Source organism: Equus przewalskii, chromosome 4 (assembly GCF_037783145.1).
Source record: "Equus przewalskii isolate Varuska chromosome 4, EquPr2, whole genome shotgun sequence".
NCBI lineage: Eukaryota > Metazoa > Chordata > Mammalia > Perissodactyla > Equidae > Equus > Equus przewalskii.
The window spans coordinates 35,844,050-35,863,372 of record NC_091834.1 but is presented as its reverse complement, the minus strand read 5'-3'; the positions used below and the strand labels follow the sequence as shown (position 1 = coordinate 35,863,372).

General features: G+C 34.2%; 1 protein-coding gene across 22 annotated transcripts in view; it reads right to left on the bottom strand.

Annotated features, from left to right (window-relative positions):
- AKAP9 (A-kinase anchoring protein 9) overlaps positions 1-19,323 on the bottom strand; it is a 160,158-nt gene that overhangs the window by 40,880 nt on the left and 99,955 nt on the right. For 13 of the 22 annotated variants that reach the window (XR_011539500.1, XR_011539501.1, XR_011539503.1 and 10 more), the window contains 4 exons: positions 17,050-17,282; positions 2,299-2,461; positions 1,267-1,479; positions 18-56 (listed from right to left, as the gene is read on the bottom strand). Coding sequence is in view for 9 of the 22 variants with exons in the window: in XM_070617462.1 (XP_070473563.1) it covers positions 18-56; positions 1,267-1,479; positions 2,299-2,461; positions 17,050-17,282 (648 nt within the window). In the remaining 13 variants the exon portion in view is untranslated. Of the gene's footprint in view, positions 1-17; positions 57-1,266; positions 1,480-2,298; positions 2,462-5,361; positions 6,008-17,049; positions 17,283-19,323 lie in introns of those variants that run through there. The other 9 variants (XR_011539502.1, XR_011539506.1, XR_011539508.1 and 6 more) reach the window with 2 other exon arrangements.

Sequence of the window (19,323 nt, the reverse complement as noted above, 5' to 3'; positions counted from 1 at the left end):
CAACTGCATAAACACACCTGCTCCAGGTGCTGCATCGACTGCAGCATCTACTAGTCCTATAAGAATAGAAAAAAGAAACATACACAGAACAAAAATATGATAATTCACATTTTCTATTTTGTAAAATAGGATAACACATACACACACACAAAAGAATTAGAAGTGAAAGTTGAAACTATCGATTATTATCACTGGTAACATTTTGAGATGTTCCAGTACTTCTTGAATATTTTACATGTATAATATACTTTCCACAATAAAAATTTCTCAACTGCAGCCGGCCCTGTGGCCAAGTGGTTAAGTTCGCACGCTCCACTTCTGCGGCCCAGGGTTTCCCAGGTTTGGATCCTGGGTGCAGACATGGCACCACTCATCAGGCCATGCTGAGGTGGCGTCCTGCATAGCATAACCAGAATATACAGCTATGTAGTGGGTGGCTTTGGGGAGGAGAAGAAGAAGAAAAAAGGAAGATTGGCAACATATGTTAGGTCAGGTGCCAATCTTTAAAGAAAGAAAAGAAAAATTCCTAAACCTGTGTTAAACAAATCTGACCACCCAGAAAGAACTTTACCATATTACAAAAATGTATGTTGTACTTCTAAATTGATCAAATTAAATTAGTAAAATTATATATTTTTAATTCTAACTGCATGTGTAACATAAGTGAAAAGAGAAGATAAAAAGTATTCAAAGTTTCATCATTACGAAGACTGTTTTTTACCACTAAACAAACTTTACTTCAAGATGTTACCTAATTTCTTATTTAAGGAATTATTAAAGATTATTTGTAAATTTATATATTCTTTGAACTATTACTTAGATTAAACTAGATGTCAGCCTGCTTCTAACAGTCACTGACCTTTTCAATCTATTCTCTCACAGGCCAAAATCCACCCCCTCCTGCTCACTACTAGTGCCAGATCAGTGGACTTAGTTATTTAACTCAAGTATACATTTTTGTTGCCCCTCTGGTATTAAAAGAACTAAGCCTTACATAATTTAAAAAATATCCTGCCTCATTATATTCAGCTTTCTCTTGAGCCAGAGGCTTGAGGATAAATGAAGAATTATCTTTTCTTGTTAACATCTGCCAAAGGGAAAAAACTCTTTATTCCACATGGTTAGATGATAAGATATTTACTAGTAAGGTAGATTTTCTTATAATTTTTCAAACCCTATATAAAATACATGAATAGTGGCACTGAAAGGGGAAAAAACACCTTGAACTTTTAAGGAATGTTTCACACAAAGTCCAAAAATACATACGCTGTTCAACGGGGCCTGCCTCTGCTTTCATAGCCTCCTTCTGCCTGGATAATAACTCTCTTTCTTCTTGGATCTGCTGTTGCTCTGCTTCCAATTCTTGTAATCTACTACCTGCACATAACAATTCCTGCTCAAGACGATCTATTATTTCAGTTTTTTCCTGAATTTGCCTTTCAAAAAGAGTTTTTTCATCTGCGTAGCCATCAATGACACCTATAAAAATCAACAAGGAATGGGATTATTACTTATTTCAAATTTTACCATAAGGTTTTAATATAAGCAACAAAAGGTGTACTGTTAGCAAAATCTTTAATCATTCCAACCCATTAAGTCTTAAATGAATTTGCTGTTGATGATAGTAGCAATTATGGTATGTTCAAAATAGCCTTTTTCTTGTTAACCATTGTGTGTAAACATGAAATTCCTCTGAACTTTCTATTATTTTGCTACACTAATATATCACATCATATAGGGGTAACCCACTTTATTAAACAGACATAAATAGATAGGTTCCTGGACAGCTTAATACAAATCAGATGCCTGTGAACTGAATCACATTTTAAATACGCTACAGAAAGTTTATATATTAAGTGATTCTAGAAGGCTAACATCCTCTACAACAGCATGGTAGAATATAAAGAGCCTGGGGCTTTAGAAGCTTTAACCCTGGCATCACCATTCAATGGTGACCTTGAACAATTTATCAACATCTCTTAGCTTCGGTTTCCTCATCTTTAAATTACAAGAGTTGTTTGAGGATGGTGGGATTATGGTAATAGCTCACCATCATCCATTTCTGTATTTTCAAAATTTTTAAACATTTACCGTAATTCTACTAAGTACTTTTATAATTAAAAGTATATGTAGTTTAAAAAATTGCTCGGAGGAACCTGGAAGACAAACTACAACTACTTTTCAACGGTCACTCTAAATTAGAGTAGACTGGTGGTTTCCAAATCTAGCTTGTGTCAAAATCGCTACTTTTAGACTTGAAATTTCTCCATCATCAGTTGCCAACGGCAAGGTGCTCACCCTCAGCCTTACTGAGCTCCACTGCCAGTTGTTCTCTGGCCCTGGACTCCTCATGAAGGCGCTCTCGCAGTTCTTCTTGGCACTTAAGGGACTCTGTCGCTTCTTGTTTCTGTCTAAATGACTCACGCATCAACTCTGTCTGTGTAACTTTAGCATGTTCAAGCTGGACAAGGAAGGAAAGTATACAAGAAGGAAGATAATTAAAGTGTTGGGAAAACCAGGTCATTCCCCACTAAAGCTCAAAAGAAATGGATTTGAAATAGATATACTATTGAATTGTAGTCATTTAATATTTCTAGTGCATGCTAACATTAGTAGGCAGAATAAGTTACAGTAGACAGGTACATCAGCTGTGTACAATTTTCCACAGGAGATGTATTCTCATTTTATTGAAGAAAAAAAATGCTTCTTTTGGAAACAAACCACTTTACATCACTAGATCTGTATTCTATTGTATAACGGGAGATACCAAGCTAACGATGGCATAAGCTCTTTCTATATTTGCTAAAGAATTTTATGTAACCAAGTACTCTATGGTAAACTTTATTTCTTTTATATTTAACATGTATTGATTGTGACTCCTGCTGTACACTGTGGGGAACCAATAATATAAGATTAATAAAATAGTACATTTCAACTAAAAGCTTTATATTTCTGTCCATTTGTGAAACATCTACAAGACTATATGAATATTCAGTTTATTTTCAAAACCTTAGAATACAGAGATATTAACCATAATAAACACAGCCTCCTGAAAATGCTGTCACTGGCACACTGACTACATTCTTAAACAATTTTTAAGATGATAGTCAAGTGCAGACTCGAGGCCAAAGCTCTCAAGAAACAGTGATCATTGATTGTTACCAGCTGCATGAAACTGCAGAAAAGCACTGTCTCTGCCTTATTTTCCGAGTTTCTGATAGTCAGCACCTGCTTATTTACTTTTACTGAACCAACTACATGGGAAAAAAATTAAGCTCAAATGTTTCTTGTACTTAGTCCTAGATCATTAACACTATTAAAAAATTTTTTTAAAGCAACGATCATATACATTACTAACAGGCTCACAACAATGTGGTAAAAATTTGTAAATTTATACACAAAGTACTTAGTATGTTAGAAAAATACTATTGCTGTGTTTTAAGCTTAAAATAGGAATCAAATGTAGTGGTTTCTAATTTATAGTCATATATTAGTAATGTGTTATAAAATTATGATAATATTTAAGAAGCTTTTATTCTTAAAGATGTCTGCTCTTCACATCTGAGTGGTATTTATCATAGCAAATAGATTTTAGAGTTACTAAGGTTTTTTATGGTCACTTTAAATCAATTTCCAAAGTATCTCGTATGCAATTATTCTTGTTTTAATAGGATGTTTTAAATATCACTCACAACTTATTATTTGAAAATAATATGAATACACATTTTAGACTAATAGAAAGTTAAGCATACATTTTAAATCATAAAACAGTTCATAAAATATCTGTAATAATACGTTGTTACATCAAAAAAGATAAAATTTTATACATACTTTTTACTTCTGACTGGCAAAAAGAGTATTTTCCTTTAAATGTAGATAACTAACATACATTAATTTTTATTATAAAGAAACATGACCACAAAGTAGAAACTAATTCATACACATCTACTCTCCTGAATTTACAGAGTCTGTATTTTAAAAATATGTCGATTGCTTCTATACGTATGTAGGTAATTTTTTTCTGGACATTATAAAACAGTTGCTTGGTAAATACATGAAATCTCTAAACAAGTTCAAAGCTCTAACTAAAAAGGATATGAGTTATTTTTCCTTTTCCAAATTTAGTGTACAAATACAACAAAGCGTTTACAACAAAACAAATACTTGCTTTAGCTAAGAAAATTAAGTAAGTCTTTGTTTCTAGATTCTACTTCTTTACAAGATCTAAACCAGCCTTAAAGCGCATTTAAATATTTACCATAAGAAATATCTCACTTTTATAAAACATAACAAAAAGTTGGAAAAATCAAATACAATAAATCTAGCAAACATATTTCATTTATTATAGTAGACGGCATCCACACTTTATTGATACGAGACTCCTTTCAAATGCTCATCTAAATACTCTAAACTTAAAAAATCTCTCCCATCCAGTAAAGGTATGATTTATTTCTAATACCCACATCTAATACCTAATAATATGAAATATATAAAAATTTAATATTTAATATTTTCAAATAATTTAAGAAACATCCTTAAAGTATGTGTAACGCATCAGTAAATATCCTATCACTTTAATATAAAAGTTCCAGGGCAGGTAACAAAACTATTCTGAAAACCATCTGGCTTGTTAAATATTAGCTAGCATATTATAGTTAAAGCTATAAAAGTCATAAAAAATGCTGAATAACTTGTAGTGAATCATTCACAACATACTTAAGTGTCAGATGAACCTGAAATACTAAGTATGCAGCATACTTAACCCTTAACAACGTTTTAAAAATACATTCCAAATAAAAAGCAGAAAAAGGTATTTCCTCACAGGAGTAGTAGGCATATTAAAAACACTGAGAATAAGTTCTTTAGGGAGTCAGTAAGAAAATTAAAATTAAAATTAGAATACAAGTTTCTTATTTCCTTGTCTGGAACTACAACCAATATGCCATATGATTGTAAACATTTCCTAAATGGCTCAATGACAATTCATTTAGCTGTTTTAGGTATCACAGTGCCTAGTCTCTTAAATATAGTCATTCCATGCCTACTCAGGATTGGCATCATAAACATACAAAAGCAAGATTCTTAAGAATAAGCAGGATCTTGTAATACAGTTGCCTGGCATGGAAGAACGGCAATATCATCTCACTCTGCTTTCTGAAATTAAAAACAGCCAAGCTCGGGCGTAGACCAAATTTAGTCCTTCAATATATCCAGGATGAATGAGTAGTAACACAACAACAAAACAAGGTTCTATTCCATTTACCCTTACTAAAGACATTTAAAGTTGATTTCTCATCAAACATAGTTTAACTAAATGTATAAAAAACTACAAGCATAAAAAACCATATTTTTTATACTTACTGAATAAGGAGGGGTAGGCAGTGAAATTTTAGAAATAAGCTTTAATATGTGCCCATTTCTTTTATGAATAAAATGAAAAATAGAAGTATTAATAATTACTGAGTTATTTTCATCCAAATGTTCACAGAGAGGAAAAGGATGTGGTAAAGGCACGCGAGATTCAACCTCATAAATGTCTTCATCTTGTTCTTCCAACCATGGGCCACTGAGTTTGAGAGTTGACAAATAGGTCCTATAAGAATCCATTCTAGAAGATGCAGCTGCCAATTTTCCTCATTTGCTTTATCAGTTTTCCACTACATTAAAAAGTTCTTTTTAGTTTATCAAGATATACCATAGCAGTAGCAAATTTTCTTTTTAGCACTATCAAGTAAACATTATAGAATTAATTCACACAACTGAACAACAGAAAAAAATCCCACAAATCTAAAAAAAACGATTTCCCTTAGGCTTCATCAACAAAACAGAACAAAAACAAAAACCCAAAAATACAAGCAAGCAAACACCTTTTAAACTAGAATAATTAAATCCTTGAAGAATGGAAGAATGAAAATATAAATATCTAATTAGCTGAGCAATAAAACTGCTTTCATTAGGTATCAAACACGTCTGTGGAAATAAGTAAGCCTTCCAAGCACAATCTGGCAGGGAAGGTCAAGTTTTAAATCACCATAGTAGCAGTCTTGAGAAATGTAGCTGCAACATTATTCCCCTTGTTCTTGCTGCTTCACGCAAGTGAAAAGCAAAAGCTCTTCTGAACTGAGTTATTCAAATAGCCTCTTGTGCTGAGCCAAAGGATTCCAGTCTGTCGCCGAAGCACAGGTCAGAACAGAGGGTGTGGTTTAATGTCTTAACCTATAGGTACAGTGACAGGTGGACTGTGAATTAATACGCCCACAAAAAAGCCTGCCTAACAGGATCCAAGTTCCACGTCAGAGCTTTGAAAAGAGTATTTAGAGAAGTTTATAATGCTTCTAAGACAAGCTAGTGTTTTTCCATTCCATTATAAAAATGTTTTAATTTAAAAATATGAAATCAAGTAGGTTTGAGTCCACATTACCAATTAGTTCTTCCAGTATATCAAATAATCATAATTATTTCTGGAAAACTAAATTAGCACTCCCTTTTGATATCTCCTTAGAAATAATACTTATTCTTTTGAGCAATCACTAGAACTAAATACAAATAGTTCTAACCTATTTCCACATTGAATTAATTGTTTATAGAATGAATGTGAAGGAAAAATAACCTCTCTCTTTAAAGCTGCATTGTATATAATAGCTGGTAATTAGACAACTTAAGGTATCCTATGAACTCTGACTAAAATTTAAAAGATCAAGTTGCATATAATAGTTAGCCTTTTGGTAGCTCCAGAAACCTGGGTAATAGTGAATAAACCAGTCATTCAGAATTTTAAAAGATGAACAACTTACTCTTTAATATTAAAAGATCCTCAAAAGTGAAACTTGTTTTAAATAAATGAAAAAGCTTTCATTTTGGTGCGTTTTCTCTACCCAGTAACTGAATATCCTAAACCCACAAAACCTTTTTACTATGGAAAAACCCATACTAAAGCAAGCAGGTAATAGCAACAAAAATGTATTTTATAGCCACTTTCACTACACAAAGTTGTTCAGAGAAGCCAATACTCAAACCCTGCAAAGTAGGCTAATAATTATGGCAAAGAAAATGAGACTTTCTGCAGAAGATCCAGAATCTACAGGGAAATGGCTTGAGGCAGGAGACGGGAAGCTGCCTCTTACAATGCTGGACAGGGCAATGACAAATTTCTGTTTATTATGGTTTCTTATGTGAGCCCTCCAGTTAGTCTGTGAAGATGTCTTGACATCTGTACAAGACGGAGGCCTAGCCCTATTACTGGTGCAGGTAAATTTAACTTTACTGGGGCTTCAGCAGATATAAAACTATCAATATCCCAGAGGCTTAGCTTTATGAACTAGGGGGACTGATGCTTAACTGCGGGGACTGATGCTTAGCATACCAAATAGCTCTCGAAGTACTCTCTCCCTGCCCTCTCTGAAAATTACAGTTTATTTCGATAATCTAGTGTCCAATTTTTCTTATTTGAAGCAAAAACCAAATCCTGTTAAGAAGTATTCCTTTAATAGAAATCTTTAGGTCAAGGTAAGAACTAACTGCAAAGAAAAGAGAGAAAAGCCAGGGAGAAAAAAAAGACTCAAAAAGCAATAGATTAACATGATTTGGAATGGGGCAAATAGCCCTCATTAACAACAATAATTAATGGGTGGCATATTAATTCATGTTCAGAAAGGTGACCCTGAATTAAAATAATTCAAATTATATTCCATTTTTGAAAGCATGTAAAACTTGTTTCCATCCATGTAAAACAAAAATCTCTAAGTAAGGGGATACTCCTCTTATAACCAGGAATATAGGTCAAGGTTAAGAAACTAACCACAAAGAAAAATAGAGTAAAATTAGGTGGTGTCGGGGAGAGACTCAAAACAGCAGTAAAGATGCTTTAGGATAGGGGCAAACAGCTCTCCTAACAAAAGTATATTAACGAACGGTCTACTACATTAACTGATGTTCAGACAGATTACTCTAATTAGAATAACTCAAATTACGCATGTTTTTAAATTTTAGAAAGCATATAAATCTTTTTGCAATCAAAAAGTTAAAATAAAATGACTTCAATTTTTAGGAAGACACCCTTTTAATTATCCAGACTAGTTCACTATCTCCAGGTTTCATAGAATCAAGATTTTAATATATATTTGAAGGTTATTAAATTGTGGTATAGCATCATGTTTCCCAAACTAAATGGCTTTACTTTAATTGTACAATGTCAAGCTATTTAACCTTTTTTCCATTAATATTTCCTTCAAATTGTAAAACACTTATGTTGCTCTCTTTCGGATTTTTTTACTTATTTCTCTAAGTTATTTAATACAGGGACTGAATCCTGGGTACAAATCCCTGACAGACTCCTGACCAATGCTAATAAAAGCACAATGGGGGCAACACCTAACGGCAAAATGCATTTTAACAATTTGATTACAGCTGTATTTAAAACACAACAATGATAAACAAAATCTTAACTTATACCACTGTTTCATCTTCAGGAAAAGTCTCCTTTTTTGAGAAAGTATAGAAACAAGTAGCTTAGGTTCCATTATTCTGAAAAATGATAATTAATAAACTCATGAGAATTGATTATAATAAAAATCATTCTGTGGGAGTAAATTCCTTATTCATTAATTTCTTCCAACGCCTAAAGGAATCCATTGGTAAATAATCTCCTATGGCTCTAAATAGTACCTCTGGATTCTGGAAAACTTTAGTTGCTGAAAGACTATTCCCACAGAACAGATTAATTTCTATTTCTACCTGATCCAAGAATCAAGAACCTGAAACCATACTCTCAAAGATAACTTTTAAGCAGAGCCACAAAGAGACTACTGAATAAAGATTATGTTACAGAGATGACCATTCTAAGGGCCTGAGGGTAGTCTCTAGGCACTTTTCCTCATATTATAATGAAAGCTATCCCAACCAATAGGAAACTGCAATAAGCCGAATATAAGCCTGATTTTATGGCAGTCTGGGCAAAAGAGAAGTAAAATCCACCATAATACATGTATTATTATATGGATGTGGACATATCATTAGGCAAATCACTTGTCAATCAAATACAATATAAAGTAAAATATTCCAATAACAGATATTATGAAATCAGTCTATAAGGCAGACACCTTGATACTTTAGTAAAGAAAATGCTTAATAGCTCTTTTGTTAAAGCAGGATATACCTATGGAACCTAAAGCACCTAAAAACTTTAAAACTAATCATGTATCCTCCACTAAAACTACACAACATATAAAAACCAAACCATTAAAAAAGAAAAAAAATTTTGAATATGTGACAATATTTACTTACGGGACCTTTCAATGCAACTCCTCCTCCACCCCAAACATAAGCCCATAATCACTTGCAAAAATTCCTTTCTCCAAAACTGATGCTTGCCAAAAGAGAGTGGTGTTGGGGGAAGGGGAGGGGGGGATGAAAAACAGGTGAAGGGCATAAAGAGTTACAAACTTCCAGATATTAAAATAAATAAGTCATGGGGATGTGTACAGCATGGAGAATATAGACAATAATATTGTATCAACTTTGTATGGTGACAGACGGTAACTAGACTTATTGTGGTGATCATTTCATAATGTATATAAACGTCAAATCACTATGCTGTTCACCTGAAATCAATATAATATTGTATGTCAATTATACTTCAGTTAAAAAAAATAATCCCTCTCTCCAATCTTAGCAGAGGCAAAGGTCTGTCTGATCCAAAGGCCAGAACTTCTACTGGTGCTCTGGATTTCATCCTCATCTACCCCAAAGACCTGGCTCCACAAAGTCCATCCCCTGTGTTCTGCTTCTTCAACTTCTCCACTGCCACTCAACATTAAGTATTCCTACCTTAGAAAAAGCACTTTCTCCTTCTCAAGCTAGTGCTCTCTTGTTTTCTTCACAGCTAGGTGTCATGAAACTGCTATCTCTATTTCTCCAACTGTATTTCTTTTAACTCTGAGTTTTGGATTCCTCCTCTACCAAGGTCATTGATGACACCCATAATGAAATATCCAACGGACACTAAATCCTCAGCATCCATAACCGCTCTCTGGTATGACATTTTTGGAAAATCACTACTCATCTGGCTTTCATGACACTCTTCTCTTGATTTTCCTCTTACTCTCATTCTCCATCTCCTTTGTAGACTTACCTACATTTATTCTCTTTTAAATGTCGGCATTCTACCAGCACAAAAAATCAGCTCTGTATACTCTCTAAAATCATGGCTTCAAATGTCTTTAAGTGATGACAACTTCCAATCTAGCTCTCCCCAAACTCTAGACTCTAGTGAATGTCTTTACTTGATGCCTCCTCGTCTAAAACTGAAATCACTATTCACTTCTTTTGCATCTCCTATCTCAGCAAACGAAATATACCAACAACCTGGTTGGTCAAGGATTTATGCCTGGTTTCCTCCCCTCTTCCTTATCCCCTACATATAATCAGTCATATCAACTTCTATCAAATTCAACTTCCTGCAAGTTTTAAAATCACTTCCCTGGTGCCTTAACTTGATCTCTATCACTTTTCACTTGGAATGTTCTAAGAATCTCCTGTCTCTCTGCATTCTGCCTGCCCATCCACCCATTACATTATTACCTGAAGAATCTCTCTAAAACACAATTTCGATATTATTTTCTTGCCAAAAATATTTCAACAACCCAAAGCTGGAAACAATCTATGTGTCCTCTAAACAGTAAATGTATAAACCAACTGTGTGCATCCATACGATGGAAGACTCCTCAGCTGTGAGAAGGAACAAACTATTAATACACATAACAACATACATAAATTTTATATGCACTTTGGGAAGACAATGAAACCAGACCCAAAAGAACATACAACGTATGATTTTATTTATGACACTAGTGCAAAGACAAAACTACAGGGATGAAAAGTAACCAGTGGCTGCCAAGAGCAGGGGATGGAGAAGGGGCTGACTAAAAAAGAGAAGTACCAGGGAATTTTGGGGTAATGGAACTATTTTGTATCATGCTTGTGATGGTAGATACACAACTTTATGCATCTGTCACAACTGAAAGGATGGTCCACACAGTGAAAATTTACCACAAGTAAATAAAAAAAATTAACCAGAATGTGGCGGAGCCCAAAATGGAATAAAAACTAGAACAAATCATTCTGTTTTAAAAATGAATAACAAAACCACAGTGAAGGGGTGGGAGAGAAAGAGTTAACCTAAGATACTTTGAAATACAGTATTTTGACTGCATACTATAAGGCTATAGACAAAAAGTACTGTACATAAATATCGTACTCTAGTTAATAAATTTGTTTTTCACAAAGGTATAGATTAGCAATCATGAAATTACTTTATGGGTATATACGGCTGAACAAATAAGTAAAAATAAGTAAAAATACTGTAGATAATGAGAGTCTGGTTTCTCACTGTTGGAGAACAAAGCTACACAGGAAAGCAGGCAAGGGTAGAATGAATGCTTTGGTAGTAGATGGGAACTGGAGGTATCAGTATGAACTTATGTTTTTTACTATTTATACAGATATATAAGAAATAAATACAGATTCACAGGTTTATATGGTACATATATTTTCAAACTGTCTACTGAGAGGACCTAGAAGTCATGACACCTTAGTAACAATGAGCACATCTAGCACACAGATCTTGGTTTCTAAATATCATTCTTCAGTAAAAGGAATCTGAATTCCTTGGAGAAGTGGTTGATTCTAGGGTTGGGGTAGAGAAAATACAAGATGGGCCTGCAGACTCTGATAGCGTGAATGCTTGAAAAAGCAAGCACTTAGAAAAGGCACAAGAACCAATTTGAAAGAGTTCTCAATGCCAAAGCTGGAGTAAAAAAAAACTATTATAGTATTAGATTATAACCCACTGGAAAAAACAGCCATGAGTCCATATGGATCCTAATTAATTAATTAATTAAATGTGAGTGAAGAGACAACTCTTACAGAATAATTCCAAATAATAAATGAAGGAATGAGGAAAATAGAAAATCACCATTAGAACACCACAGTAGTAATTGTGGAGGCAAGATCTACCAATGGACACTAAAATCTGTGGGTGGAAGTTTAAGTAGTAGTAGGATATTTGCATAGTCTCAGTCTCTCCCCCATGATATTTATTAATTAAAAGGAAAAAATAGTAACAGCACAGTGGAGAAACCCAGAAGATACTACAAGCAGTCAAGATTAACATCATCAGTAATAAGACATATTGACATCATGTACTCTCTGATATGACACACTGAGAAGGGCACCTCACTTCTTTGGTATTCTGGTAAAAACGTATAAGCTTCATGTCATCAGGAGAAAACATCTGAAAAATCCAAATTGAGGGACGTTCTACAAAATTACTTGCCAGTCCTTTTCAAGTGTCAAGGTTATGAAAGACAAAGAAAGACTCTGGAACTAACTGCCAGAGACTGGAGAAGACGAAGACACGACAACTAAATGCACGTGAGATCCTGGAACAGATCCTAAACCAAAAAAGGACACTAGTGGAAAAACTGGTAAAAGCCAAATGGTCTGTAGTCTAGTTAATAGAATTGTACTAGTTTTAATTAATAAGTTTTGATAATTATAGTATGATTATGCAAGATAATATTAGCAGAAGTTGAGTGAAGGGGGTTATAGGAGTTCTGTACCATTTTTGCAACTTTTCTGTAAGTCTAGAATTATTTCAAATTTAAAAAGCTAAAAAGTTGTACCCAATGACTCCATGTCCCATTAAGAATTAAATCCCAAGCTCCATGTGATCTTGTTCCCAGGTACGGCTCTCACCTCATCTCTCACACTTTCCCCACTCTCCTTGCCCCAGTCATACTGGCTTCTTTGTCAGCCACAAAAGGTGCAAGCCCATGACTACCTTCCTACTTGCTATTCCTTTGCTTGAAACATTCTTCCTCTACTTACTTACATGGCTGTCTCCCACACTTCCTTAAGGAATATGCTTGAATATCACTTTATCAGAGAAGCTCTCCTTAATTTTCCTATATAAAATGTTCCCTTCCCCCATCCTGCTCTATCTCCCTCTATTTTATTTTCCTCTTCACAGCAGATATCACCATCTGTTATACTATATGTTTGTTTATTGTTGGTCTCCACCATTAAATTCTAAGTTCTATGAGAACAGGGACTTTGCCCATTTTGTTCTTTGCTGTAGGTCCAGTATCTAGAGAGCAATAGTTATATTGTAGGCATTGAATAAATTTGATGGATGAATGACTCATCTCAAGCATCAAGTCCTCCAATAAGCTTTACTTGGTCCCACCTTAGCAAAACTGTCAGATACTGATCTTTTCTAGTCTCAAGGTATCCTGTACAGAGCTATTTACTCAAATTTCTTTCACTGTAAGCACAAAGATATTACAGCAGTCTCTCTCAGTTCTGTTTTAGATTTTTTCATAACAAGTAAAAAATAAGGCAAAGGGAAATACTCCATTATGAAGATGAACCAAATAATGACACATTAAAAGGAAAACAGAATTACACAAAGATGATTACACATAATTTTGCATCAATCTAAGTGACTATGAAAAATATTCAAGTGCAAAATAATTTTAGTGATTAATGAGAATATTCTGAAGACGTCAATGGCTTTAAACAACTACCCACGGAAGAGTAGTAACTGAACTAAATTTAGTTTAAAATAAAGTTTTTAAAAGCTCCTATTCCTATTGCCTTAAAAATATAATACACTAAGAAATATCTGATTTTTATACCAAATGTCAACAAATATTTCAACCTTTTATATACTAAACACTGGAAGAACACTCCAAAATTCAGCTAGAGTAAGGTAAACATTGTACTATTAATGTCCAGATCAGTGGTTCTCAAACTTTGGTGTGTATCAGAATCACCCAAAGGACTTGTTCAAACACAAGTTGCTGGGCCTCATCATTCAGTGGGTCTGGGGTAGGGACTGAGAATTTACGTTTGTAACAAGGCCTGACTGATGCTGATGTTGCTGGTTTAGAGACTACACTTTGAGAACTACTTACTACTCTAGGCAAAGTTTTTCCGATCTGTTCAGTGATATTTAAACTAAGGCAATACGGTAAAAGTTAAATAACATACTGTTGCTTTAATATTTAACAAATTGAGAATAACCTGGAAAATGCCACGGTGAGGCTCCTACTGTACCTCACTATCTGGTCACATAAGCAGATGTGATGAGCTGTGACTTGGCATGGGAAACTGAGTGTGTCAGGTTAATCCCAAACACTTGTCTATTGGCAGTATTAATGGATCATAATCCAGGGAAGGTTTCTCTTTAGTAGCTTGTAGGAACGAGTCCAACACTGATTACTTTTGATTTATTTACCATTTTCCATGGTGCTTGTCAAAAGACAAATATTATATTGCATTAACTAGACTGTCTATAATTTACATTGGTATCAAGTAGTAGCAACAGTATTAACAGTGCTCAAGATCCAGGTCAAAGTATTTAATTGTGGTCAAGAAAGGAAAAGTATTAACAGTTGTTTTCATGGTATGAAAGAGTACAAATCATAGAAATTAAAATTAAATTCAGCCATTAATACGGCTGAAATAAGAAAAAAAAGCAGGATCATGTAGAAATTCAGTATAGAATCATCTATATCATTCAACATAAAAAGGGATACTTTGATGCGTATGCACTCAAGCTTTAAAAATGCTAAAAAGCGGGGCTGGCCCCGTGGCCAAGTGGTTAAGTTCGCGCGCTCCGCTGCAGGCGGCCCAGTGTTTCGTTAGTTCGAATCCTGGGCGCGGACATGGCACTGCTCATCAGACCACGCTGAGGCAGGGTCCCACATGCCACAACTAGAAGAACCCACAACAAAGAATACACAACTATGTACCGGGGGCGCTTTGGGGAGAAAAAGGAAAAAATAAAATCTTTAAACAAAACAAAACAAAACAAAAATGCTAAAAAGCAACAACGGAAAATGCCTGAATTGGCTCAGCTGAGTAGCTTATTTTTAGCGGCTTATGCATTAAGCATTCTAAAAGCCAATCCAGGGCTTATGTTAATTAGAAAAGTAAAGACTGTAAAAAATAGTAAACCTTAGTAGAAAATATCTATTTTCTTATAGTAGCTACAGAATTTCATATTATGACATAACATTCATAATTTCAATCTTTGAGCTTAAGTAAAGTCTACTGAACCAGAGGCTAAAGAAAAATACAGTGAATATTAAAATTCTTTGATCCAAGGGTACAATTTAATGTCTTATTAAAATAATAACAAACGAAGGTTTTTATTGGTGCCATTTCCTTACTAGCACTTAGGATGTTGGCAATAAAAAATACCTCATGGTGGTTTTAGTGAAAGATGGGACCACTATTGTTGTTTGCGTAAACAGACATCCTTTCTATTGTGTATTAGCAAATACACAAAGATTTTAGTTACCAAGAATACTAGACTTCTTTTAATTCTTTGTGACGCTCAACGAAGTTTCTGAGTTACTGAAGCAAAAGCTTTTCGACCGTTTTGTACCTGCTGTGAAAGACAGCTTCCGAAAACCAAGAATTGCCCAAAGATAGCAATTTCTTCTATTATATAACTATATATTACATTACACCTTCAGAATTTATCTATGGAAACATTCCTGAGACCTACTTAAACTGCATATGAACACCTTAGTTTGGCCAGTCAATCCAGAAGTTTAAGAGTAGATATATGACAATATATTTCCCTGGCCAATTAGAGAATTCTCACTGCAATGTGTGGTAATTTCAGGGTTCTTTTGCTTTTTAAAGATACAGTCCATATTCTAAGAGAATTTAGACTGTCTCCCAACAATGAAGAATGAACCTGGGGAAAAATCTGGTTAAGTGTCATATCTGAAGACTATTCAGAGGACAAATATTTCACTGAATATATGTTATTTTGATAATGCCTTCTTCATTGAAAGCCAATAGCAAGTTAACAAGAGAAAAAAAAAAATAATGGCTTGATGCTAAGTTAACCAAATAGTAGGTGGTTAACAAATTATTCCAAGGGTCACTAACTAAGAGATGACTCAAGAAATGGTCTATAATCACTAACTTAACCTAAGTGTAAGTGAACCAGGTATTAAAACACAAAATAGGTAAAAATATTTGTCAGATTTGCTACATCCAATATTCACTGCTATTGGAGAAATATACTATACAGAATAATTTCTTAGAGGAAAAAAGAGGCTCCAGTGAAAGCCAGACATCAGAAACAACAAGAGATCAACAGCACTCTTTCAACTTCGGTTTGAAATATACATGGATCTAGGATACTCTGAACAAAGACATCAATGAAAATGTTAATAATACTGGCCCTATAGCTTATGACAATGAAGCACTCATTTGATTAACACAACAGTTATGAGTCTCTAGTTTTAAGTTAAACATTTTTTAAATAAATAATTTACTTCATTTTAAAGCAGAAAACACTTTTAAAAATTCTGCATATAGTAACTTAGGAGACAATTAACAAACACGGTGCAAAAATTTTATAGACAAAGAAAATAGCAATTTAAGTTATAAAGACAATGGTTATATCCCTTTAAAATTTGCATAAAAATAGTACTCAAATGTAGAAACTGTCCCTCACTCTAATTTCATACAAAGAGATAGTAAAGTGAGGTAATCTATTCATATTTGTGAAAAAGATGTAAAAGTCACATGAAGGAACTGTAGGTTTGATCTATCGTATTGTAATAGCAATGTATCATGACATACTAGAGCCTATGGTTTTAGAAATCCCTTATACTATTCCTTCAAATAATTATATATTATAATGGCATATTTCATACAATGGTGAAGTTAAAATCTTTTCTGGTATCAAAAAAAGTTACGTGTGAGAGTCTATAAAATCTGAAAATTAAAACAACATTGAATTTAAGAACTTGAAGAGTCCACTAGCACATTACATTAACCCTTACCACCTGAAAAAAAGACTACTGATAACAGTATTGGCTGTCACAAAGGCAAACAATTATTAAAGGGGAGCCTAACTAAATTTCTGTGGGAGTGTAGGGAGAAAACATTTAGTTGTTCCCCAGCTTAAAAGAAAATCTACCTCCAACACAGTGCAGTATATGAGCAATATAAGGAGGTTACCTGACTACTAGTTTCACTTATGGCTTCTAGGAGTTTTTCAACTGCTGCTTGTAGTCGAGAGCTAATATTCAGCATAAGTTCTTCATTTTCAGGGTCTATTTCAGTTCCAGCAAAACCACTCCTCACAAGCCGTTGTGATAGCTCCGTTCCTTCCTCAGTTACTTTTGACCACATGCTACTGTCATTTCTGGGCATATCACTTCCAGAATAGGAGGGTATAGATTCGTCTGTAACTAGAACAATAGTATTTTAAAGGCATAAATCAATTATAATTAATAATTATAGTAAAAAGAGGTTATAAAATAATATCAAATTAAAACTTCAAATCATTGAAACTACATCTTTTAATAACAACACTGCAACAAAACAAATGAAATAAGCAAATACAGAATGTAATATTATTTGATAACCAAGCAGGTGTAAGAATAAGAATGATGCTATGTTAACAAAGCTTTGCAGAAAATATTTCGGTTATTTACTATTTTTTCTTTGATAAAATTTTTAAAAACAACTTCCAAGAGAAACTTACCAAGTGCCCACTATGTAGGGTTTAAGTAATGGAGACATACAGGTGGCAAGATCTGTTTCCTATCCTCAAGGATTTTACATACAGCATAATGAGAAAATACATACGTCAACAACAACAGGAAAAGACAAACACTTCGCAGTGGGATGCTCCAGGTGTATGGAAGAACAGAAGTACACTGAAAACTATAAAACGTTGTTGAAAGAAATTGAAGAAGACACAAAGAAATGGAAAGCTATTCCATGCTCTTGGATTGGAAGAATTAACATTGTTAAAAAGTCCATACTTTCTAAGGCAATCTACAGATTCAACGAAATCCCTATCAAAGTTCCCAGGGCATTTTTCACAGAAATACAACAAAGAATCTTAAAATTTTTATGGAACAACAAAAGACCCTGAATAGCCAAAAGAATCCTGAGAAAAAAGACAAAGCTGGAGGTATCACATTCCCTGAGATCAAAATAAACTACAAAGTGATGCCAATCAAAACAGCATGGTACTGGCACAGAAACAGACATACAGATAAATGGAACAGAACCAAAAGCCCAGAAATAAACCCATACATCTATGGACAGCTAATTTTTGACAAGGGAGCCAGGAATAAACAATGGAGAAGGGAGAGAGTCTCTTCAATAAATGGTGTTGGGAAAACTGGACAGCCACATGCAAAAGAATAAAAGTTGACCATCATCTTATACCCTACACAAAAATTAACTCAAAATGGGTTAAAGACTTGAATGTAAGACCTGAAACCATGAAACTTCTAGAAGAAAACACAGGCAGTACACTCTTTGAGACTGGTCTTAGCAGCATATTTTCAAGTACCATGTCTGACTGGGGAAGGGAAACAGAAAAAATAAATGGGACTACATCAAACTAAAAAGCTTCTGCACAGCAAAGGAAACCATCAACAAAACAAAAAAACAACCTAAGAATTGGGAGAAGATATTTTCAAACCTGATAAGGGCTTAATATCCAAAATACAAAAAGAATTCATACATATCAACAACAAAAACACTAACAACCCAATTAAAAAATGGGCAAAAGATCTGAAGAGATATTTCTCCAAAGAGCTAACAGGCACATGAAAAGATGTTCAACATCACTAATTATCAGGGAAATAAAATCAAAACTACAATGAGATATCACCTCATGCCCATCAGAATGGCTATAATTAAAGGGACAGGAAATAACAAGTGTTGGAGAAGATGTGGAGAAAAGGGAACTGCCATACATGGCTAGTGGGAATGTAAACTGGTGCAGCCATTATGGAAAACACTATGGAGATTCCTCAAAAGATTAAGAATAGAACTACCATAAGATCCAGCTATTCCACTGCTGCATATTATCCAAAGAACATGAAAATACAAATGCATAAAGACAGATGCACCCCTATGTTCACTGCAGCATAAGTCACAATAGTCAAGACTTGGAAGCAACCTAGTGCCCATCAAGGGACAAATGGATAAAGAAGATATGGTATATATACACAATGGAATACTACTCAGTCATAAAAAAAAACAATGAAATCTGACCATTTGTGACAACATGGATGGATCTTGAGGGTATTATGCTAAGTGAAATAAGTCAGAAGGAGAAAGTCAAATACCACCTATTTATGATCTCACTCATAAATAGAAGATAAACAACAACAACAAACAATCACATAGAGACAGAGATTGGATTGGTGGTTACCAGAGGGGAAGGGGGCAGGGAGGAGAGTGAAAGGGGTGATTAGGCACACGTGT